Source organism: Bos javanicus, chromosome 5 (assembly GCF_032452875.1).
Source record: "Bos javanicus breed banteng chromosome 5, ARS-OSU_banteng_1.0, whole genome shotgun sequence".
Lineage (NCBI taxonomy): Eukaryota > Metazoa > Chordata > Mammalia > Artiodactyla > Bovidae > Bos > Bos javanicus.
This window is the reverse complement of record NC_083872.1, coordinates 116,674,781-116,700,591: the sequence shown is the minus strand read 5'-3', so window position 1 is coordinate 116,700,591 and position 25,811 is coordinate 116,674,781. Positions and strand designations below refer to the sequence as shown.

Below are 25,811 nucleotides of genomic sequence, written 5' to 3'. Positions count from 1 at the left end.
CACTGAGACAGGAAAAAAAGAAGTGTCTGTTGCAAACTTGTTAAAAGGAAGAGGGACTCGCACTGCTTTCCCCTTTGGCCAGACTTCTAGTTAGAGACGAGGGGTTTAACTCCTTGTGTCCCGGAGAAGAAGGGCTTCTTCGTGCTTTCTGGATTTTGCAAAGGATTCTTTACCAAAGGAATGTCACAAAGGACGGGAAGTAAACATTACTCATAGTTGACTACAGTCGTAGCAACTGGCATTTCTTCAGTTATATAGAAGACATCAGACCGCATATGGGAAACCTTTTATTTCATTCTTAACATGCTTCAGCTGGTTCCCCCCCGCAATGCCCCGCCCGCCACAAAGCAATTTAAGTACAGCTACAAAGACTTAGGAGCACTTTACTTTGGAACAATCGGTATTTCTGGAAAACTTCTGGCTGGGTCTTTGACATTTTCATTTTGGAAGGTTCAACGGGAACTGTGCAAGATTTCACGCTACAGTCTAGCTTAGTAACACGGCTGTTCTAGAAGACAACACATTTTAAGCATCCACAACACGACCTGCCCCGAGAGTGTTTGCTGATTACATTAATGATCTGGGTGGTTACAGAGACTTTTGTGCTCATTTAATCCAGTTCCTCCTCTGGTGTGCACACTGACAGACACAGGTCAGAATGCCCCTGCTCCCCCAAGCTACTTCTGCAATTCCACTGCCCCGGCTGAAACTGAGTGGTGCCTTTCCGAGACCGGTGCTTTTTAAACTGAGGAAGACCCGGATGAACCTTTAATGCAGAGGTTCTGCACACACAGACGACCATGAGATCTTCCTTCCCGCTTACAGCCAGGGCGGTGGTTGACGCAGGCACTGGCTAGTAAGCCTCAGGAGTCTGGTGACGCCTAGGTCTAGGGTGATCTGGAATGGGAAGAGTTAACGGCCCACAAGTCCCCTCACCCGCTCGCTCCAGCCACATTCCAGAGGGACAGAGCTCAGTGACAACGGCGCCCAGGACCTGAAGTGAAGAGGAGAGCCCTCTGAGAGCCCTCTATTCTTCGCCATCTCTCGAATTAATTAACTGGAAATGAGTCTTGTCAATGTTTTGGAAAGGCAGAAGGGGTGAAAAGCGATTGCTAGAATTAATCACAGTGAGAAACCACTTCAGCCGCCTGCCAGAGCCCAGAAAACCCCACAAGAGGAGACAATGAAGGGAAGGACAGAGTGGACCCGAGCACTTCCAAGTCTTTGCCAAAGAAGGGACATGTGCTCAGCGAGAGGAATTTATTATCTGCGGCCACAGTAAGTACAATCTATCACTTAAACGCACATTGTATTCCACAGGGAAAGAAGCAAACCAGACAGCTACATTTTTTAAAGCAAAGAATCAAAAGGACCCTCAAGCACTTTCACTTTTAAGCTTATATGCATTTAACTCTATTATCTAGAAGATTCACAGATTCTTGAAAGTGTATGTAATAAAATCTTCAAACACTTGCGATTTCACACACTGCGAAAGATCCAGGAAACAGATTCCAAAAATTCAGATTGTTTTGGATGGAGAGTTCATTCACTAAGAGGAAAAAAAAAAGAAACAAAATTGCAGATGTAACAAAGCTATTTACAAGAACCATCAAAGGAAAAAAAATACAAGAGAATTTCGGTCAACGATAGAAATAACGGAAAGAAACCTGAAACAACCCATTCAGCACCACACAAGGAGCTTTCTGTTCTTTTCACTGCAGCCAGCAGTAGCTGTCTTTTAGAGAAGGTCTCATTACTGCCAGAAAGTTTTACACCATGTGAAAATTTTGATATGGCTTTTCTTTTTCTCCCCTAGAACAAGTTTGAAATTTCAACTCTCTTAAGAAAATGGCAGGGTAAAGCCCGAACAAAAAGTTATTTGCAATTAAATGTAGGGCTCTTTGCTGTCTCAGGAGGCAAAATACATCCACCCATGTTCTTATGAAACAATCACATCGAAGTGTCACTTTGAAGGTGATGGGGAAGTGGGGACCACTTTCCAGACTGAAGGGGAACTAGTCCTCCTCCTGGCACACTTACCAGCTGAGGGGTGTCACTAGTCGACTTCAGAATCAGCTTGTCACCCCTCTTTTCAACTTCAAACCCCATTTTTTTAAGCAGGGATGCGTCTGCCAGACCCTGCTCCTCCATCTTCGCAATCAGGTCTTGGTTTTGGCTGTTGTCTTCCGTGAGGTTTCGGATGGCGTATACCACCCACTGGGTTAGAACTGGGAGCAGAGTGAAGGAATCTGCCAACATGCTTTCACCCGAGCATCACTGGAAAAGGAGGAGACGGGCAGACGACCCGGAACACCCAGAAGCAACAAACACTTTCTCCTGGAGGATGTGCTGTGAATATGCATGCAGAGGGGGAAATAATTCAAAAGTCGAAAGACACACATATACACACGTCTGTGCAACACTGTGCGTGTGCTGTCCAGCAGCTGGCACAGACAGGCACTGGACTGAGAGAACAGAGCGGGAGGCAGAGGCTCAGAGCAGCCGCACGGGAAGTGTGTGAGCACAGGCACGCATGAAGGAGTGTATGCGCGCACACACACACACACACGAGTGTGTGTGCTGGACTTTTGTTACTGAGTCACCAGGGAAGGAATAAGAGCATTACAGAATGAGTCATAAAGACGCTAGGGTAGAATCAGGCAAGAAGATCGTCTTGTTTAAAGTAAGCCCAGTTATAGCTAACAGCTGTCCCCTGGGAGTCACCACGGGTTCCCCTCACTCTGTATTTTAGGGACGAGGCAGGCCTGCGAAGGCCTTACTGTTTAGTCTGAACGGGTGCCTCACTGTGCCCTGGCCCTGATTTAGGTGTTGCGTACGCTGTCTGTCGGGCACACACAGACGACTTACGAGGAACACAGACTCACGGCGCTCTTCTCTGAGGTCTGTACTTACCAGGAGCTGTGGGAACTCCGGAGGGCGCTAGGCAGCCACTGTAACGTCCTTCCATAAAACTGCCCTAGTCTTGGGCCCAGGGACACAGAGAGACGCCAGGAACACTGGGCCTGGCACCCTCTGTTGGTTCAGAAAGAACAAAGTGCCAAGTGTGGAATAAACACTTTTTCCAAGGAACAGAGGCCTCCCTGCCCCGTGACCAGATGGACAGTAGCAGGAAAAACGAGTCCTTCCTCCTTTTTACCAGTGTTTCCCAGGCAGGCCTGTCTGATGCCACAACGAGGCATCTGCTCCCCCAAAGGCGATCAGACGGGTCCCTGAACTCAAGAGTCCGCGCTCCGGATCCCGTCCAAAACCCCGGCTCAGCGGTGAGGCTTCTCTCCTCAGCACGAGTGTCGCACAGAAAGGCCTCCATGCGCACAAAGCGCGGGAACCAAACTGCCCCCAGTTCATTGACCTTGAAGGAAACCAGCAGATGAGCCCGTGTACTTGAGCCAGGACACAGGGAACCAGCGGCTCTGGGCTCAGGAAGTGCCTGCTGGTTGCTCCCTCTCAGTTCCGCTGACGCAGCCCGCAGTCGTGAGCGCACATGGACCCACACGGATGGGCTCCGTCAGAACGGCTGCGCGTCTGCAGGAGGCCACGACCCACTGGTCTCTGGAGGTGGACCACCAAGACCACTGGTGGGTACAAATGACCAACCTTTTCCAAAGGGCAAAGAATGGGGGCTGATACAATCCTAAGATAACTGCCCGTTTAGTGGGGAAAATGCTCTCATCTCACCAGGACCTGTCACCCTCCCACGACAAAGCCCAGGGCCTTTAGAAGGCTGTACATCTTTTCTGGAGATGAATCCACAGACTCTCAAACGCATACAAGTTGAACTTCTCCTTCTTCTCCACAATCACCAAACCCCCACTTTGTCATGGGAGAGAATGAAAAGGATGATCCCGGGGAACAAAGACCTTCACACATTAGTGACTTTCTCAGCAGGGATCACTCACTACAATTCACTTCTCATGCAGGACGACATCATCATCACACAAACCCATTTCCTCCCTGCTGCACAAAGAGATGAGGCAGGGATCAAGAGAACTGAGTGGAGGAGCGGGCATCTGAGGCTGAATCTGGGCAAGACCGTGTGTAAGCCTGGAGTGTTCCAGTTCCTGTGTGTGGCAACTCTCCAATGCTAAACGACAGGCCCAAAACACTTCTTTCTGAAGCTTCCTGGTTATTCACTTTAATTGAAAGAAAGAGAGGGGAAATCCGCATAAATGCACTGACAGCTCCTCACAACTGTAGGGCTGGCTAGCTCTGCAAGCGAGGCATCAGAGGCCAGTCTTGTCACCACCAGCTGCCAGTGCCGAGTGTCTCTGCAGGAAAGAGCCGTCTTCCAGAGGTTCAGACTGTCAGATGATCTCAGTTCCAGGGCAAAGCAACACTGCCCCGCCAGGCACCCCCCATCTTTCCACATGCGAGCCCTGACCTGGGACCCGCTCCCCCTCGCCTGCCCCTCCCCACCCAGGGCGAGCAGCTGAGACCCCGCTCCTGGAAGCCCACGTGCGCTGTCCCGGCTGCCCCAACGCCAGCTTGAGCCGGGCACGCCTGCTGCGTGCTTCCAAACACCCTCGCCCTCCTCCTTTTCCCCTCACCAGTTCTCATCACATTGCACCTGCTGATCTGATTATTTGTTGGTGAGCTTCTGGAGGGCAGGAGCCACACTGAGTCCATTTTCTCATCCCCAGCATGCAGCTAGACCCAACACACAGCGGATGATGAGGTGTGTGCTGACATCCTGGGAGCTTACTTACTTGTTCATATTTTTGTCCACCCCAACGCCCTGTGAGCTCTTCACAGGCCAGGACGATGGCTTATTTACCTTCTGTCCTCTGCTCCAAGCATGGTGCTGGAAACATGTGCTTGATGTCCGCGCGAGCGGACACCACCTCCCACCCACCGTGTGTGCATGCGAGTGTGAGTGCGTGTGTAGAGGGGTGTGGTGGCAGCGCAGTGACCCACACGGGCTGTGCTTTTCCTGTGTGCTCTTGGTGTGGTTTCCTGACTCAGGGCTTCGCGGGGTGAAGAGGAGATGAAAGTAACCCAATATAAATGCAACTCGGGCAAGCAAGCGGGACCGTGTAAACAAAAGGTCCAGGATGACAAAACACAGAATCCGGCGTGGACGGATGAGGGGCGGGTTTACGTCACGCCCGTCTAGGGCCTGACCCTGCACTCTGTGGACATCCCGCAATGGTGTTTCAACAGCTTACCCAACCGTTCACTTGCTCATTTCTGCAGAAACCCCACACAGTCACTGCTTTGAACGGAGGAAACAGTGAGATTAATGACGACCGTCCTGATGACCAACCCTACGAGTGCCTGGGGCAGTGCTCCCAGCCGGGGCTCTGGGGACATCACTGTCTCCCGGGGAGCAGGCTCCTGGCACAGCCTGATGGAAGCAGCACTGGCACCCAAAGCCGAAGAGGCAGTTCAGTCTTCTTCCGAAACCGGAGTTCAAAGGGCAAACAGACGGGTTAAGTGGAGGGCGTGGGAGGGGTCTAGGCAGTAAGCCCACACAGTCATGGCGGGGTCAATTTCCCAGAACACCAAAAATCGAAAAACACACAAAACAGCGAGACCCCAGCACGTCTCACTCAGACGTGTACTTCACATTCTTTATGTCATAGTGAAACCAACCTCACTTCCTCTCTAAGGCGGACCTCACCCAGTCCTGCCGGACACTGCGTGATCAGATGTGAAAGGTGTGCCCTCCATCTTGACCTAAGTGAGCACCGCGTTTGGGGTTTGTGCTGTCCGCCTGTAAATCAAATACCACAACAATATTCTCCAACACGTGTCCATTTCCAGTGAGAACATCCTGGCACTACTGTCTAGGGTCTCTGAGTTCCTAATTTTAAGTTGTTCCTTCACAACGTCTGCGTTGAGGAGAAGCAAGGAATCCCAGCCCCAGGGCCCGGCTCATGAATATGCACGACTCCCCTCATTAGGAGCCGGAAGGGCCGGGCTGGGTGCCCCGCAGACCCAGACAGCCTGGAGGGTCACAGGAAGATGAAAGCCTCCGGTTAATATTCACATTGCCCTCTTGTTCCCTCTCTACCGAGACAGAAAGTAAGCAAGAGGGGGGGAGAAAATTAAACATCTTCCAGAGTCTCTAATCCCACCAACACTCCAAGCGCTTCATTGTCTGCTCGGCTTTAGAAAGAGAGCTTCTAACGTTTCCATAGCTACTCCAAACAGAAGGCGTGAGCCTGTTTGTAACAAACTGCCTTCAAAGAACCCTGCGATCAGCACCAGAGTGAGGACTCACAGTCTGGCCGGCCCTTCACCAGAACACGTGGTGCCTTGAAAAAGCTAGTGATGAGCGCGTGGACTGAGCACCTGGGAACGCGGGGGCCTGGAGAACTGAAGCGAGATGTGGTCCCCAGCCCCAGCACCTGAGTGGCAGCCGTGAGAGCGTCGTCTCCGCACTGTCGGCTCCACGCTGAGCCCTGCAGCCCTGCACCAGGCAGGTGAGGAGACAGGGAGGGGCAGGGGCGTGTGGGCTGGGAGGCAATTGGAGACAGGGACCCCACAGCCATGACATTACTAACCTAGGGCTAGGATTGACGTGCCAAACTCTGAAAAAGTCCGGTGAGTTAGAATGCTGATCCTGGGACTGCTGACGAGAACAACTTTCATCTGACTTCCAGTTACTGGAATCAGTGCAACCTGAAGTCCTTCAAGTGATGGGGACCGGGGCCCCATGATGACAGGGACTCTGCTCTGGCCACTGTGCTCAGTGTCAAGAAGCTGCTGAGAACAGGGGCTGTGAGAATTATGGCCTGTGATTTTGTATGGATGCAAGTTAAAAAGTTTTCATATTTTTTAAATTAACTTACTTTGGCCACACCATGCAGCTTGTGCAATCTCAGTTCCCCGATCAGGGACTGAACCTGGGCCCTCGGCAGTAAGGTCCTAACCACTGAACCTCCCAGGAAGTCCCAAGTTTTCATGTTTTTAAATGGTTGGGGAAAGAATAAAAAGAAGAATACCAATTTGCGACACACAAAAATTATTTGAAATCCAAATTTCAGTATCCATAATAAATAAAGTTCTATCGGCACCTCTATGGCTACTCTGTGCTGCAGCAGCTGAGCTGGACTGCTATAATGCAGACAGAGTGCCCAGCAATTCAAAAATACTGATTAAAGTAGCCCTTTACAGAAGAGGTCTGCCAAACTGCCCTGGAACACGAAAGGAACCGATAGATACTCGGCTGAATGAATGAATGAACTTTCCAAAGGACTGGCAATAAAAACTTAAAACTATTTGCTGTTGTTCAGTCGCTCAGTCGTGTCTGACTCTTTGCTACCCCCATGGGCTACAGCACGCCAGGCTTCCCTGTCCTTCACTATCTCCCAGAGCTTGCTCAAACTCATGTCCATTGAGTCAGTGACTCTATCTAACCATTTCATCCTCTGTTGTCCCCTTCTCCGGCCTTCAATCCTTTCCAGAATCAGAGTCTTTTCCAATGAGTCGGCTCTTCATATCAGGTGGCCAGAATACTGGAGTTTCAGCTATTTAGACCAGAAGAATTTAAATGCTGAAAGATTTTACTGACTTCTCAGGATATATGTGTGTACGTACATAAACTATGTAGAATCTATGGTTTTTATATATTAACATGCTTACAGGTGTAGGGTGTGTGTATATTTAACATCCTATGTACAGTATACACATAACAGATATTCATGCTATGATAATACCTATATTTCATTTTGCTTGCAGAATATTTTAAAAAATTATTTTTAGACAACAAACCCATATACAGCCAGGGGTTTACATACTCAACAAACTTTCCAAAGCACACTACTCAGCAGGGCAGAGAACACCCGTCAGCACCTCGGAGAAAGCCGGCCTGAGGACAGGACGCCCAGGCCACCTTGTTAGGCTTCAAAACCACATCGTCACCTGCCCTGAGACTTCTCTCAACACGAGGATGCTTCGGAGGTAATGTCCACATCTAAGCTAGTATCTTCTCGGACTGACTAAAATGGCAGAATTTTTCAGAGTGCAAAGCAGTAGTTCTGTTTTAAGACTTTCGAAATGCTTCACGTTACTGAAAACCAAAACACCTCAAAATACGGCAGTTCCCGCCAGCCAGAGGGGAGGAGGGCGGGAACGGGACGCTGAGGGCAACTCCTCTTCCCGCCGAGTGACAACAGTCCTGCCTCCTCCCGGCCATGTGAGTCGGAGAGGCCGTGAGTGCCTGGGGGCCGTGTTCCCAGTGGGCTCACTTCTCTGACCCTGATCCCGTCTGCAGGAGTGCCCTAACCAGCCTCTGCTCTGCTCTTCAAGTATTTACTTTCTGAGAAAAAAAAAAAAAAAAAAAACGAGGCATTTCCCAAACTGCTGGCAGGGAAGGCCAGGCCCCACGAAGGCTGCTGCTGCCGGAGTAGGAACCTGTGCAAACAAACCACAGCGGCCACCCGAGTGGGGATGGGGCAGGGAGGAGACGGGCTTCCTCGGACTGTGGGCAACCTACCTGTGACGCAGGGGACCCAGGAGAGAGGGTCCTCGTGGAGGAGATAAGTCTGAAAAACACCGCTGCTGTCCGTTAATGAGGAGCCACCCCCATCTGCAGGGCTGAGCTGTGTCCAAACATCGGGACACTGCTGCGTGGTGACCCGCATCCAAGCTCTGCCTTCGTCTCCAACCATCACTTCACTCAGTTAAACTACAGGCTCTCCTCACTCAGAAAGTCCGAGTCCTCACCGGGCAGACGGCGTACCGGCCCCGTCGCAGGGCGCTGGAAACCAGCGTGTGTTCAGTCCCCACCACAAACCACCCGTGCTGGCTCTCTCTTCCTTCTCCGAACTGCTGGTCTGTCTGGGGTCTAATTTTCCCCGGCGTTTCTGCATTTTAATCCGAGGGCACATCTCTGCGGCTCAGGTGTGTTAATGCCGTGCCGACGCAGACGGCTCGAGGCCCTGGAGTCCGTCCTAGCAGTGAGTGTTAATCAGCGTGTGTGCCCTCTCATTCACTGACTCACAGCTGTGAGTGCCAGTCAGCGTGTGTGCCCTCTCATTCACCGACTCACAGATGACGGCTACTACTGAACACAGGGAACGAGCACTGCACGGCGAGGGGAGGTGAAAAGTGGGCACGCCAGCACGCAGCCGCGCCCCGCTCTTCCTGACCCCATGGACTGTAGCCCACCAGGCTCTGCTGTGGGATTTCCCAGGCAAGAATATGGAATGGCACGGGTTGCCATGTCCTTTGCCAGGCGATCTTCCTGACCCCGGGATCGAACCCTGGTCTCCTGCATTGCAGGCGGATTCTTTACCCGTTAAGCCACCAGGGAAGCCCCAAGAGAAAAGTGCAAGGGAGCAAATTATTGCCAGATTTGAAAACTGAAGGTCACAATCACAATAAAGTAATACACTCGTGTTTCGCAGGTGCTACCGGAAGGAGCAGAGTCTCAGTCATTATTGAGGCAGAATGTCGTCTCGGAAGCACCTCTGCTCTGAAGGATGAGGCTGCTTTTTAGACTCCAACTGCCCAGGGAACTAGAACATCAAAGGAAGTGGCACAGAGGCCCAGGGAAACGCTGCTGAATTCTCAGAGAAACATCCCAGCACACAAGTGTCCACCAGAGAAACACAACCCGCCTGTGTCTGAATGATTCTGAAACAAAGTCTGCATTCACCAGTCTCCGTGCGCACGGCTGACTTCCCATCTACGACTGCCTGCAGGCGGGGACAGTCACAGCTCGAAGGCTCCTCTCCACTCGGGAGCCAGAGCTGTCCTGCCGTCTCCCCAGGCTCCCTGCACCACCACGTGAGAGAGGAGCTGCTGTCCTCAGCCTGGCCCCAGCCGCGATGAGCCCTCGGCCCTCAGGGCCCAGACGGGTCAGGCGTCGGCCTCCGAGGCTTGCCGCCGCTGCCCCGCCTCACAGCCTGTCAGTGTGGGGCGAAGTCATGAAGATGACACCCTGCTCAGCCCGCGGCCACCCCACGCTCCCCACTCCAAAGCCCTGTGGTGAGTGGGGGCTGGCGGGCAGGTACCTCACGTCCACGGGCTCCGTGGGAAAGGGCCCCCCGGGCCTGAAGCTAATTCCGTCCGTGACACACTCTGGGACCACCTCACCACTTCAGAGCGCCGTGTGGAGTGGCCGTCGGCCTGGCATCAGCCCTACAACGGGTCTTGGACTGGGATGGAGCGAGGCCGCATCTAACCAAACCACACCAGAGGGCTGGGCCGCCAGGCGGCTCCGTGTGTGCTCAGGGGCTCTCGGTCCCGTCTTAGACTGACGAGCCTGGCACGGGGCAGGGCAGGGCCAGCCGGCTCAGGGCCCGCCACGGCTCTCATTCCCTCTGCCGCCACCGCTTACCCTGACCCTTCTGTGGAACGTGTGCTCACGCGTGTGCACGCCCTCCCAGGAGGGGACAGTAAACGCTGAGAGCACCTGGCCTCCGTCCGCTGAGAGGGGCGGACCTCAGTCCCGCCAGAGCTGAGTGGTACTTGCGATGCTGCCGACGGCACACAGGCAGGCCCCCGCCACACCACCTCAGCCTTCAGGCTCCAGGGAGACCTCCTCCGGGAGAGGCCTTCTGGACACAGTGAACTGCTCAAGGGAAGCCAGGACCCAGGCTCTGCTTACATCAGGGGCTCCGCTGGCCGGGAGGTCGCTGGGCCCTGACGGAGAGCAACTTGTGAGGAGCAGCTGGCGGAGGCAGGGACCCTCAAGGGCCTGCTGCCAGGGGAGAGGGTATATCCACAGCACTCTGCTCTCTGGAAGAAAGGACTTGCTAGCCTGAACAAATTTCTAGCTTCAATCAATGTAAGCAAAGCTTTGCAGGGGAATTAAGTGTCTCTCACATAAGCCACTGATATTTATCTGCATGAAGTCATAAGAGTAATAATAAACATAACAGAGCTAGTGGTGTGATCACCCGCAGGGCCACTCCAGGCACTGACAGAAAGTCTCCACCTTCACCAGCATAGCACTCGCGGGAGGTAATACCAAACCTTCTACTGACGAGAAAACAGACCCAGCAGGCAGAGGACCCGATGGGGTTGGCCTGGTCTGGACGCGGGCTCCAGCCCCTGCCCCTCTGCCCTAAGCCCTCCTCAGGGACCAGCCCATGAGGGTAGACCAGCCCATGAGAGGAGACCAGTCCATGAGGGGAGACCAGCCCATGAGGAGGGACCAGTCCATGAGGGGAGACCAGTCCATGAGGGGAGACCAGTCCATGAGGGGAGACCAGCCCATGAGGGGAGACCAACCCATGAGGGGAGACCAGTCGATGGCGGGTGGACCAGTCCATGAGGGGAGACCAGTCCATGGGTCGGGGGGGGACCAGTCCATGGGGGGAGACCAGTCCATGGGGGGGGCCAGTCCATGGAGAGGGGACCACTCTATGAGGGGGGACCAGTCCATGGTGGGGGACCGGTCCATGAGGGGAGACCAACCCATGAGGGGAGACCAGTCGATGGCGGGTGGACCAGTCCTTGAGGGGAGACCAGTCCATGGGTCGGTGGGGGGGACCAGTCCATGGGGGGAGACCAGTCCATGGGGGGGGCCAGTCCATGGAGAGGGGACCACTCTATGAGGGGGGACCAGTCCATGGGAGGGGGACCGGTCCATGAGGGGAGACCGGTCCATGAGGGGGAACCAGTCCGTGAGGGGAGACCAGTCCATGAGGCAGGGGGACCAGTCCATGTGGGGGGACCAGTCCATGAAGGGAGACCAGTCCATGTTGGAGGGACCAGTCCATGAGGGGGGACAAGTTCATGAGGGGGTGGGGGACCAGTCCATGAGGGGAGACCAGTCCATGAGGGGGGACCAATCCGTGGGGGGGAGACCAGTCCATGAGGGGAGACCAGTCCATGAGGGGAGACCAGTCCATGAGGGGGGACCAATCCGTGGGGGGGGAGACCAGTCCATGAGGGGAGACCCGTCCATGAGGGGAGACCCGTCCATGAGGGGAGACCCGTCCATGAGGGGGGACCCGTCCATGAGGGGAGACCCGTCCATGGCGGGGAGACCAGTCCGTGAGGGGAGACCTGGAGGAGGCCTGGAGCGGTCCCTTCCGGCCAGGGTGACTGCAAGCTTCTGAGCTCTGCCTACACGTCAGGGGAAGGAGTGGCAGGTTATATAAGACTTGAAACAGAGTCCCTTTCTCTCAAAAGATAAAGTAAGCCTTCAGATACTGGTCAGAGTGATTACTTCCACAAAACATCTTTATAAGTAACAGTGAACAGTTTAAAATGAAATTCAAGTTTGGAGTAGAAAAGGTGCATGTGTGCTCAGTCACTCCATCGTGTCTGACTCTCTGTGACCCCATGGACTGTAGCCCGCCAGGCTCCTCTGCCCACGGGACTCTCCAGGTAAGAGCACTGGAGTGGGCTGCCAGGCCCTCCTCCAGGGGATCTTCCCGACTCAGGGATCGAATCTGCGTCTCCTGCATCTCCTGTACTGTAGGCAGATTCTTTATCAATGAGCCATCTGGGAAGCCCAGAAAAATGTAAGTAACCGCATCTAAATTATGGAAGATTATTGTTTGCCTGGTACTAAGAACATCTTTATATGAATAAAGCATAGCCAGGGGTCAAAAACAGCTCTCAAATGCAAAGGCTTACATGGAGAACACAAGCAGTGCGGGGGCTTCTGGAGGGCTCTGGGCTGGACGAGACCCAGCGGGCTCCCAGGGGTCGGCACGCTGCACGTGGGCTGCCCGGGCACCCGCACCGCCTGTCCTTAGTCCAGACGTCACTAGCCTCTGAGCACAACGAACCCCCAGGTCACCAGCCCGTGCTGGTGGCCTCTCCTCCCACCACCCACAGCAGCAGCCAGAGTCAGGAGGCAAGAGCGGCCGGCCCACAGGTCTGAGGGGCACAGACCCGCGGACGCCTCACGCTGTCTGTGTGCGCTGCGGTCACTACCAGGTGAGCTGAGGGCTGGGGCACGGGTGATTCTGTGGCCCTCACTAAGGGAGGAGCACTACGGTGTCCACTTCACAGTCAAGCGCACCTTCAGCGGGCACTGAGGGCGTGCGAATGACTTCAGCACTAACTGGAAATAAGCACCGCTGACACCTGGCCAAGCTGGCTGCAGGGGGGATACTAACGTCTCAAGCTCTGCCTTGACACAGGTCTTTCTAAAACTTCTAAAGTACTAGCTGTCCCACGTTGGGGGGAACCTCACTCAATTTCAGAAATCTAATACTGCAACATGTTTTCCTTCTCCTCTGTGAACAACACGCTTCTTGACACTTACACTGGAATGAGAGCAAGCGATTTAGATACAAAGGCAGGCTTCCACCGTTAACACACATACAGACCCTCAGGATTTAACTGTCATCTGGGTGCTCGTCTGACAAACATGAAGGCCTGTGCTCGGCGCTGGGGACCCAGTAACTAACGGGACATGCAGGTCCCCGCCCCTGTGGCACTGGCGTTCTAGACAGGAGGTGGCCATCAGCCTCAGAGAGACAGACCTTCAGGCTGATGTGGTCAGGAATGACCACAGGAGGACAAAACACGGATGAGGGAGGTGGGAGACGGCTTCTCTGAGGAGGGGACTGAGCTGAGAACTCGGGATAAAGAGAAGCTGGTCACCTGGTGCGCTGGGGAGACAGCAGTGGCATTGGCCATGTGTGACCTCAAGATGGGAGACATGAGCCGGGCAAGGCTGGGGCTGGAGGCAGGATGTTGGTAGAGGGCAGGGGTCGAGGCCAGAGGCCAGAGGAGTTTCAAGCTGTAGGAAGGAGTCTGCATTTTATACGACGAGAATCCACTGAAAGAGCTAAAGCAGAAAAATCAGGCAACTCTCCTTGGCAGCCGTGGAGGGTGGCTTGGAGGGAAGATGGTGTGGGAATGGGGACCAACCAGCACCCGTAGCAGCAGTAGTGAGAGTGGACGAGGAAGGACCTGGGCTCAGACTCCAGCGCTGCCCGCCTGAGCTCCATGCCCGGGCGAGCTGGTTTCCCAGGAGGCGCGGCAGTGAGGAGCCCGCCTGTCAGAGAAAGCAGACGCAGCTTCCACCCCTGGGTGGGGAAGATCCCCTGGAGGAGGACACGGCAACCCACTGCAGTATTCGTGCCTGGAGAACCCCATGGACAGAGCCGCCTGGGCACCTAGAAAAAGCCAGATCACGCAGGTCGATGAAACCCCGTCTGCTCAGTTATCAAGAGCAGTTAGTTCTCCAGCTGCCACCACTCCACCTGAGGCAGGGTCTCCCGTTCGCGGCCTCTCACGAGTCACTGTTTCTCAACCAGCATTACAGGCCACAAGAGGATTTCATTAAACACAACACCATTTCTCAGGTCTTCATTCTCCCTCTTCATCCTCCCTGTGCCAATCTCCAACTAAGGGACAGAGTCAAGGCAATCACCACGCAGGGAGGCAAAGCAGAGAGGTGGGCACATGTATGTTCACCTGTAAACTCAGCTTCAGCTAAGTGCCCATGAGATGAAGGCCTGACGCCTCAGTCCTCCTGAAATTCCTAGAATGTTCAGTGGAGAGAAATAAACACACTACTAACTGGTCTAACAGCTACAATGTGAAATGACAGGATAAACGAAACAATAAAAAGCGGCCTCATTTCAACTGGGATTCTGGCAGACTTCTCTCAAATAAATAAGGTTTAACTCTACTTGGGAGAATGGCCAGGTAGATGGAAGGAGACCCTGGGAAGATGGACAGCAAGGGAGCCAAGGTGCCGAAGGAGAGTCGGGAAGGGCTGCCTGATGCTGAGTGTGGCGGTGTGGGGACTGTCTTGGGAGATGCCCCCTAGTGAAAATAAGATTTAAACTTTAAATGGTGTTCGTTAAATCAACCAGCCAAAGGAGCAGACCCTTAAGGACAAAAGCGAATGGCAATAAATGTTCGCATAAAGTTTTGTTTCTGGTTTGGAATGAACTGTACATGGCGGCACTTAAAATGCTAACAGTAACCAAGAGAAGCCAAATTAAGAAAACACTGTCATCTCCAAGCCACGTGGGTCAAGTGACCGATAGAACTGGAAAGCGGCAGCTTCCACTTTCTCACCAACCCAGGCGGAGCAGGAACAAGGGGCACGTGGCCGCTCGCAGGCCACATGGCTCGTGCCAAGCGCCTCTCCTCCCGTTTTCTAAGACGTGACAGTAAACCTCCTGCAATCTTGCTTTTTGTGCAAGTGAACAGACCAGAGCAGGATTGAGGCACTCTGACCTCTGAGAGGAGAGGAGACGGCTGAGTGAGGCAGGCTGAGCAAGGCCCATGGCGGCCAGGCGCGTGTGCAGGCCCGAGGGCAGAGGGCAGACCACACAGTCTGGCCTCTGTGTGCGCAGGAGACACGTGCCGCTCACAGCCTCCACACGCAGACGTTTCAGGGTGGTGATGACAGTTTTCATTTTGAGCCGCTGTGATCTTCGCGATGTAAGAAAACAAGAAGCGTACAACTAAAAGCCAAGTAGACACAATCTGAAGGAGTATGACCTGAAGCATTTCATTCTCATTTTAAAACAGCCGGACCATTTGCCAACACACCTGAACAAGGAAAGAGAGTCCACTTTTGTGAGCGTCTCTTTCACGACAGGACATCCCACTCCTCCAACTTCCAGCTTCGAGTGCTGAGGAACCAGTTGCTAGGATACCGTAGAAGCTACATCAAACAGTTGCTAGGATACTGTAGAAGCTACATCAAAGGGGTAGGGCTCCTGCCCCCTCTCACTCTGAATGGGTCTGCTGTGCAACTGTGGAGCCTGAGGGGCGCGGGGTGCAGTGTGGCAGACTGCCGCCCACCCTTGGCCCCACGCCCACTCACTGCACACAGGGACCCAGGGAGGCCTCCGTGCACCCACCAAGTCGTGTCCACGCTTGTTTGCTCTGGACAAGGACAGAGACTTGGTTCAAACACCTTCAGCCACACTAGGCAATGGGTAAGACCATCAGTGAGAGGCTTCAAAAACCCACATCATGTAACTGGGAAGCCAAACCCAAAGTTTACCTTTTTAAAGCCAAACGGCAGTAAAAGGTTTTCTAGCTTTAATTAATGTCAGCTCAACAAATGAACGCAAGATCACTGAACAACCACCAGGGGCTTGAGGCTGGGGACACAGAAACCAACAGCAGGCATCGCTCCCCTCTGGAGGATGCAAGACCTATTTCAGCAGGACGACGTCCCGGCCACGTGAGCGTCAGGGTGGGCGGAGTAAGACACGAGCAGCAGGCACGCAGTGAACGCAGCACAAGCACTTCCCTGGTGTGGGGACTTGCTGATGCCCTTATAAACAACAGCAAGCTCAGCCCGCTGTGCCAGCCTGAAATGTTTGAGGTGTTTCCCTGAACGCCTCCCTCTGGCGGCGGCACAGCAGGCCCAGGCACAAGCTAGACTGCTCGTGAAGAGGACGGGATGGAGCACGTTCTCAAGTTTCCACTAAAATCCCTGCACTCCCCAAGATGTGGCACTGTGGCCCAGAATTTCCAAAACGCACGTGAGAACTGCAGAGATTCCAGGGAGTCCTGCAGCAGACGCCTTCTTCCCACAGGTCCGACACGTGTATGTGTTACTTAGAAGACTTCTCTGATACAATAGGTATTTAAGATGCTACAGACAGAAGTATGCTCTGGGACACACTGCGGTGACACCCCTGGGGTCTGTGGGGTCTGGCGTGGGGTGTGCAGTTTGGCACAGGTCCTGCCCGGGACAGGCTTTTCTGGAGGGCACAGTTGCGCATCTAGGGGTCTGCATGTGCTGCACTCATGGAGGGGCAGAGGAGCCCAACTGACACAGAGAGCTGAGGCGCTCAGGCTCCGCTGGGGGCCACGGGAGAACTCCAGGAGGAAGACATGCGTGCTCAAGTCTAAGAGGAGGAAGGGCTGGGCTGGCGGAGAGGCGCCCACACAGAAGTCTAGGCACTTGAACAAGGAGCAGGGCACAGATAGCGCTGGGCTGGCCCCGTGGCCCCACCGCCCAGGAGCTGGCAGAGCTGGCTGTGCTCGGGGAACCAACTCCGTCAGCGCCTCTCTTCTCATCTGTGAAATGACAGTGCTTAACAAAGAGGCCTGTTAAAAACAGAAGGAAAGAAACCGCCTGTGCCAGGCAATGTAGCTTAAAGGGTGTATATATACAGCACAGGGCTGGGCACCTAGAAACTACTCAGTGATTTTTAAAACGTCAGTGTGAGAAGCAACGACGCACACCTCCTTGCGTACATCCTGACGTTTCCTCACGGGCGTACGCCACATGAGCCCAACCCAGGCTGAGATGGAGAATATGCCCAGCAGCTGGGAGGCCCTGGGTGCCACTGCCCACCTATGCCCACCCTCCTACCCATCAAGGCTCCCACCATCCTGACTGCTGCTGTCACATAGAGTCATAGAGCGCACACTCTCTGACTCTAGCTTCTTCAGCTCTATGCTACATTAGTGAGACTCACCCATGTTACACAGGGCAGCTCATTCTTTGCTGCTGCATGGCGCTCTGGGGAATAATCATCCACACTCTTCTACGACTGCTGACTATGTGGGATGGTTCCACTTTGGGGCTGTTATAAACACTGTGACTAGGAATGCTCCTGCACACGTCTTCTGACAGACACATGTATGTACTTCTCCCGGGGGGGCATCTAGGGCTGCAGCTGCTGGCTCACAGGGCGGGCCTGAGTTAGCAGACACTGCCAAAGTTTTCCAAAGAGATTTCCCTAATTGACACCTCCCAAATCAATTCATCACAGTTCAGGCTGCCCCACACCTCTGCCATCCGTTGGTCCTGTCATCTTCTCATCAGCTCTTCTGGTGGGTTCCTGACTGTGGGGTAAACATGCATTTCCCTGATGAGGATGCTAAGCTCTTTCTGTACAATTACTGGCCATCTGGGTTTCCTCTTCTGTGAGATGCCGTGGGTCTTTTGTTCATTCTCAGAACCTGAATTATCTTTTGTTGTTTCACAGCAGTCCTAAATTAGTATGGGTATGAGTCCTTTGTCAGATACAGGCTTACGATGCAAATACTTTTTCAAAGTTAATGCTTTCCCAGTTAAAATTCTGATGTCTTGTTTAAGACACCTTTGCCTGTTCCAAGACAAGAACCATACTTTCTTATGAGTCCTTCTAGAAGCTCTTGTGTTTTACTGTCCACATGAAGGTTTATGAGTTATCTTCAATTACTGTGGGTGAACAGGGTGAGACACGGTGGCAGGGTTTTCTTCCCCGTAACAGATATTAAATTGGCCTAGGATCATTCATGGAAAAAGACCACCCTTTACTCCTTAAGTACAGGGGGCCTTTGCTGTGTATGTGAGTACGCTTCAGGACTCTCTTTTCTGTTTTGCAATATTATTACTATTGTTTAAGTTTTACCACTGACTCACAGTGTGCTCACAGATGGAAATTCACCTTTCTCGTGGGCAGTAGCAGCTGTCTGGACATCTGCATGACACACCTGCTTGTTGAGAAGCTACAGGCCGGGCACTTGGCACACAGCACACCCGTACTCTCCCCGTAACCCTGTGGGGTCCATCCCATTTTAGATAAATACGCCAAGACTCGTAACACAGGGCAAGCGACGTGTTTAGAGGCTGAGAAGCAGCAGAACCCGTGTCTGTGTAGCCCCAGAGCTGATGCCCATGTCACTATGCTATCCATCCCTCCTCAACAGGAGATGACTGGGGAAACTCTGGTTATTTTTCCTATAAACTTACGTTTCTGGGCACACGTAACACTTACAAATGAGGCTTTTCAATAAAAAAAGAAAGAAAAAAGAGAAAGGAAGGAAGGAAAAAAGAGAAAAGAACAGAAAAAAACCCCAACCCAGTTTAGACGCTCATCCTCTCCTTGTCCCCTCCTCCTCCAATAAAAACAATACATATATACATAAAAAACCCACATCAAGGACAACTGATCAAAACACAGATCAAAAAAAGAATCAAAGAAAAACATTTCAAATAAAGTTCAGCTGTTTCTATTTGGATACAACAACAACAAAAAATCCCACTTGCCACAATAAACTGACAAGTAAGAAATGGCTCTGTGGTGGCGGGCTGGGATTTTCCGATGGCATCTGCTACTGTGTCATTACTGCGGGTCCCCGCAAGGGAGCGGCGGACGGACAGCTGGGCTGTGTCCTGATGCAACACCGCCGCCGAGGGCCTTCCTTCGGGGTGAGCTACCCCCTTGGGATGTTGTCTTTTCCCAGTCCGCCACTAGAAGACGCCTCCGAGAAGCGGGGCAGCCAGCCCTCCAGTCCCGCTCCCAGCCTGGGGGAGCTGCAGCCCTCCAGTCCCGCTCCCAGCCTGGGGGAGCTGCAGCCCTCCAGTCCCGCTCCCAGCCTGGGGGAGCTGCAGCCCAGCTTGCTTGGATATGCCACCTAGAAATTCCTAATCCCCATGGGTGGCGAAGAAAGAGGAAGTCTTCCAGGGGGTCGGAACCGCTGACTTCCCACAGGGAACAAGGATGCCTACCCTATGGTAACATGAGCCCTCAGCCCTAAGCCACGGATGATGCGTGAGCACACAACACAACCCGCCGATCCAGAGCAATCAGAGAACGGAGCTGTTTTTCTTAACTGACCTTTACTCTCAGCTCTGATTCCTAGTCTATGCATACGCAATATATATTGCTTTCTTTAACACAAAATACTGAAATTAAAGTTCAATGAAAGCTTGACTGGTGTGAGTTATTAGAAGGAGCTGAACCACCAAACAAAGCTGAAATAATACTGCTGCCAAACCAAGTTTATTCAATTCACAAAAGAATCATCAAATCCATGGGAGATATTTCTCCCCTGCTTAGAGCCATCCTCCCTACCTGTCCAATAAGCACACACACACACACATACTCCATCAAGCTGCTGGTTTTCATTCATTTGTTCACCGCCTTACTCAGTCATGTACCCATCTAAAAATATCTATTGGACATTTAGTATGTGCCTATCAGTGGCATATTACATTGAGATAAAAAACAGGGGAAAAAAAAAAAGGTCCATGCCCTTACGGACCTTGGTCTAGAGGGCAATTAAGATGCAAATGCACAAATCCTCAGTTACAGACTGAGACAAGCTGAAGGAACAGAACAGGTCCCAGGAGGGGCTGATGAGGCTCTGGGAAGGCTTCCCTGAGGAAGAGAAGAGGAGGCTGAGCCAGGGGAGAGAGTTCAGCCAAGGGAGGAAGATAACGACTTCCCTGAGGTGAGAAATCACAGATTCGAGGAACAAAAAAGGAGGCATGTCTGGGGAATGCTAAAAGAGGGGAGCCAGTCTGGATCTAAATGAAGAGGGAGGTGGGGCCAGGACGCACAGGACCTGTCAGGACATGCTGGGGCCTATGGACATATTCTAAGTATGGAGGACAGGCTTGGAGGTTCTGTAAGCAGGGCCAAGTTTTTGAGAGATGGAAAAGAAAAGACCCTGATTCTGGGAAAGACTGCAGGCTGGAGGAGAAGGGGACAACAGAAGATGAGGTGGGTGGATGGCATCACCACCTTGATGGACATGAGTTTGAGCAAGCTCCGGGAGATGGGAAAGGACAAGAAGCCTGGCGTGCTGCTTCCTTGGGGTCGCAAAGAGTCGGACACGACTGAGCGACTGAACTGAGAGATGGAGGGAGGCAGGTAGAGCCAAAGGTGTTACCACCTGAACCCACCATCACTCGCGTGATGGCCTGAACCAGCTCCACCCTACCCTCCTCCCCAGCCTGTGGAAAAAACTGTCTGCCAAGAAACCAGTCCCTGGTGCCAAGAAGGTTGGGGACCGCTGACTTAGAACACTGAGATCCTGTAGCTATCCCAAATGCTGGAGTCCGGCACACATTTTCTAACAAGCCAAACAGTCCCTCACCCATGAACCCATTTTAAAGGAAATTCTAAAAGAAAGACTTCAGGCAGAAGGAAAATGAGCCCAGGTAGACAGACAGAGCTGTAAGAAGGGGTGGAAGGCAGGAGAGGAGTAAGTACGTGGAGCATCTAAATGGAAACTGACCTTACGGAGCTCTGACCGTACATTTCGTAGACTGTAAAGCAGAACGGAGATACACGGCAACAGCATACAAGCTGGGGGATGCGGACTGGTCCTATACTACCTGGACAAGGGGTAAAGATCTGAAAAATATTATATTTTCCTTAGTCAAGGATGCATGGTATAATTTCCCAGGGAACTATTAACAAAATAGAAAAAAAAATTAAAAATTTTAAACTAGAAAAAGATAAATGCTTAATTATATAAAACAATTCAAAAGAAGCAAGAGAAAACTAAAATAGAAAGCAGATCAGACTGGCTTAAATATAAACAGATAAGCAACTACACGAAGTATGAATGGGCTAAACGCAATAGCTAAAAGACAGAGAAACTAGACTAAGAACAAGTCAACTATGCTCTTTACAACGAACACCTCTGATATAAAAAGACTGAAAAATAAAAGTTCTGTAATGGTTTTACCATGTAAATATCAATCAAAAGTGAAGTAAAGTAGCTATATTCATGTTAGGCAAAAAGCATCTGTAGAGACACAGAAGGTCACTTTACAGTGACAACGGGGACATTTTCAGGACCTGATAAAACTGTAATGACACTGCCTCGGGATACATGAGAGCAGTGCTATATGATAAGAGGAGAAATCTAGAGAAATCTACAGTCATAGGCTGATTTTTAAAACCTCTATCTCTGTAATTGATAAACCAAAATAGACAAAAGCATCACTAAAAATGTAAAAAGTTTACAAACTTGACCTGAAAATACTGTAGTCCACTACTAGAAAACAGGTGTGACCGTTCAAGCAGACACAGAAGCGCTGCAGAGACTGACCGTACAGGGGGCCACACGGCAAGTCTCAACAGATTTTTTAGGACAAACAGCATCAAGCACGTGCTCTCTGATCATAATATATTTATGTTAGAAATGAATCCCCCCCAAATAATTCCTATTTGTTCAGAATTTAAGCAATGATTTCTAAATAATCCATGGGTCAAAAACCCCATGATAATCTTAAATAAATGGGCAGACATGCCATGATCATGGATGGGTTAGAAGACAGTACTGTTTAGATGTCAATTCTCATGAAACTGATTCTCGCCAATGCAATTTCAGTGAGTAGAGATTTTAAATTGTTTTGTGACGGTTTTAAGCATGTACATGTATGTAAACGTGTGTGCACATAAACACACAAGCATAGATGTGTAGACTCTGACTAGCTGGTTTTAAAATTTTTATGGGCAAACACAAATGACCAAACATAGCCATAACGCTCTAAAAAAAAGAAACAAGTTGGAAGGACTCAATCAACTCAGTCAAGGACTCAGTCAGTCTATCTACAGTGTTCTGAAACTGTAGAAAGCGATGGTACTTAAGACTATAGTACTGGTACAGACACAGAGGGCAGTGGAAAAGACAGGAGAGTCCACGCCACGTACACGACAGACACGGCGCTACAGGAGCCAACGCGTGTGCTTTTCAATAAGCGGGCCGGGACAACTCTGTGCTCCGATGGAAAAACACAGTGACAGACCCTCACTCACACCAGGCACAAACATCAGCTCCAAGTGAACTATGCTAAGTCACTTCAGTCGTGTCCGACTCTGTGCGACCCCAGAGACGGCAGCCCACCAGGCTCCCCCGTCCCTGGGATTCTCCAGGCAAGAACACTGGAGTGGGTTGCCATTTCCTTCTCCAGTGCATGAAAGTGAAAAGTGAAAGGGAAGTCGCTCAGTCGTGTCTGACTCTGAGCGACCCCATGGACTGGAGCCCACCAGGCTCCTCCGTCCATGGGATTTTCCAGGCAAGAGTACTGGAGTGGGGTGCCACTGCCTTCTCCAATCACTCTCCCTTAGGTCTCATATTTTGGTATGTATCTTGTATCTTAAGTATATCTTACATGTCTTTAAAATCTAGTAGGCCTTTATAAAACAAAAGTCTAAAGAGTTACTAAATACATATAACACTCAACATTTAACATTTCACCTTTTCTTGACAATTTAAAGATTCCTGAATCTTGCAATGCTTCATTAATAACCATTTAAAACACCAGTTATCCACATAGACTGTCCATATAAAAGTTTTCAGTGTATAATTCTGAGTCATTTCTCCACTACATTAGTATCTTACTATGCTTTCTCTGTATGTGTTCTGACTGTCCCAGTGACTCATAGGGGGCAGTTTAGAAAAGTTTTTTTTTAGAAAAGTGGCTGAGAATCAGGCACACGCCAAGCTTAACCTCTGAGTCTGACCTTTAGGACAAGTCGCTAAGGTTCTCAGTTAGTTTTCTCATCTACAGATGGGGAAGATGATGATAATAGGACCTGCTTCACAGTGTTGTCAAGACTAAAGAAGGCAATGTATGTAAACACATAGTAAGGACTCAATGTTTCCTGAAAGGATCAATGAATGAATATTTGACAAGGAGACGCCAACATAAAAGACTTAGTAAGCATGAACCACTGCAGCATATCTGCAGAGCTGCCACGGGCTGTGTGCAACAGCCTTTTAAGTTTCCAGTCTTTGCTAAAGGCCAAAGATTAGTAATTAGTAATAAAAAACCTTTCTTCACTAGAAGGTCAATTCAGGGAATATAAAAGTAAAATTGCGTGTTTTTGTTTGCAATAAATCATCTTTTTCATCCGGAAACGCAACACCTGCAGTAACACCTGAATGTGTTTTTATTGCTTTCCTGTGACAGCTTTCTTTTCTCCTTTCCCTTTTTGGGGCTAAAAAATTTCAAACCCGTCTAAGGAGCACAGCCTGTAGCGCTTGATCATAATGCAAGGCAGTGAACCGACTGTTTTACTTTGAAGAAAACTCTTCAGAGGCTGTTAACTTGTCTTTCTCTGACTGAGCTTACAAGCTATCATGCTCTTTAAAATAGGAAATTTTCTTCCATTGCTAATCAGACAAACGACAGTATCTTTAGCACAAATAATAAGCATTTCTCAATCCACTTACTTTGCAACACATGATTTTCATCAGCTCCTTTTCTCTTCTTGACAGAAACCAATAGTGAGCATTTTAAACACAAAATTCCCCTCCTCCTTGGCCTCCCACAGGGTCACAATCTCAAAGTCCTGGCGATGGCCTTATTAACCCCACCCCCCCACCAGCAATAAGCACAAGGCCATGCAGTGGCCAGGCAAGGGACTGGAAGGTCTTGAAGTGAAACAGATTCTCTCTCAAACCTACACAGGCTGCCTCCAGCCTCCAGCCTCCAGCCTGGCTCTTTATCACTGTATTAGATCCGTTTCCCACAGGGAAGACCTAGGCAGAGAGGTGGGGAGTGGGCAAGTTCCTTGCACAGTGCCCTCCAGAAGGGTGGTCAGCCAAGGAGGGGCAAGAGCCAGAGCCTTTGACGTCAGTAGCTGAGGGCCGCAGGACAGCACCCAGCAAAAACCAGACTCCTGGTCCACTGGGGCGCTTCTCCCCACTTCTGAGCTCTCAGAGGTCTCCAAGCTACCACTGCTAGAATGGTTCTTCCAGAGGTCTGGATTCTTCAAACCTCTACAGAAGGGACACACACTCCTCCACAGCCATTCCACGGAACACGTGGTCTGGAAAGGTGACGCCAGTGGCATGCAGTGACATAGGGCCCACAGGTGAGCTTCCAGCTGGGGCTTAAGGCGTTCTGGAGGAGAACGCCCCCGAGAACCTGAGCTCACTGTGCTGCACAGGCTGCGGGAGTGTGACTCAGCTCCAACTCTGACCAAGTGGCTCAATTCTTAGGGACAAAGCCAATGAGAAAGCCAACCAACTCCCTCGTGAAGGCGCCGGGCGGAGGCCCCGGGCGTGAACTCACTGAGGGGCATGTCAAGGATACAGGGGTTGCTGTCGTCGAGGCCACAGCTGTCGAGGATCAGGGGGATGCCGTCCAGCTCGTTCACCTACAAAGAACAGAAAAGGCAAATTCACATACTTGGACGGCTTGGGGGTGTGGGGGCTACAGAAGGGTCTGTGGCTCCTTTTCTATCTCCTGACTCATTCCTATAAAAATACAGTTAGTGCAATTACCCGAAATGCCTCTATCAGTCCAGAAATGTTTAAAAAGAGACATGCAAACAAAAAATGACACTCTTTCTTTTCATCCTTCCTCCAAAAAGTTGGGCAACTAGGTAGACATATTTAAAAAAATATAATTGAATACAACATTGCAAATCAACTACATTTTAATATACTTTTAAAAAAATATAAAGTGGATCTCTTCCCAATATTATTCACCAGCATAAACTTCAAATGTGTCTCGGTTTACTAGTAAGTAAGTTCTTTTTCTAAGTTGGAAGCAATTTCTATGGTTCTAAATCCAAAAGCAACAGAGACAAGTTGTAAAATTTAACTACATTTTTTTACAACGGCAAGTCAAAGCTGTAATAATTATTTGAAAGATACCACAGGAAAAGGGTTAATATTTTAATATGTACAGATTTTGTAAAAGTTGAGAAAAGACCAAGAATCCAACAGAAAACTGGATGAAATACATGAACGTAAATGGCACAGATGAAAGAAACGCGAGTGGACTGCAGAGATGTCAAAGTCTGCTCAACTTTGCTTCTAATAAGATTCAGGCAAATTATGACACCATCCTTCAGCTGCCACAGTGGAAAAGGCGCCTCTGACGACACAAGCGGCTGGGGAGGCCACAGGAACTGGCTCCCTCGGACACTGCCTAAGCGAAACCCCAATGGAAGGGGAAATAAAATCACATGCTAAAAACTGACATTTAGAAGCAGACTGTAAGGGTGAATTAAAGAGTTCTTGGAAATCATGGTTACACTAGAGCCATGCCTGAACTCGGGGCAATGCATTCCTAGGTAAATATTTCTCATTCATACCGCTCCGTTATGAAATGACACGAGATAACTTTTTATAGAAATTCATTAAATGTTTATAACATAAGCAACCTATTATAGACGAAGGACAGTAGTGACGTCATGACGCACGCA

At 50.9% G+C, this 25,811-nt stretch overlaps 1 protein-coding gene across 1 annotated transcript in view; it reads right to left on the bottom strand.

Moving 5' to 3' along the window:
- Positions 1-1,246: 1,246 nt before the first annotated feature.
- Positions 1,247-25,811, bottom strand: part of ATXN10 (ataxin 10) — a 141,005-nt gene continuing 116,440 nt past the window's right edge. Inside the window, exons 10-12 of the mRNA XM_061418852.1 lie at positions 24,692-24,755; positions 2,041-2,228; positions 1,247-1,549 (exon numbers count right to left, since the gene is read on the bottom strand). Coding sequence (XP_061274836.1) covers positions 1,547-1,549; positions 2,041-2,228; positions 24,692-24,755 — 255 coding nt within the window. The 3' untranslated portion in view covers positions 1,247-1,546. The remainder of the gene's footprint in view (positions 1,550-2,040; positions 2,229-24,691; positions 24,756-25,811) is intronic.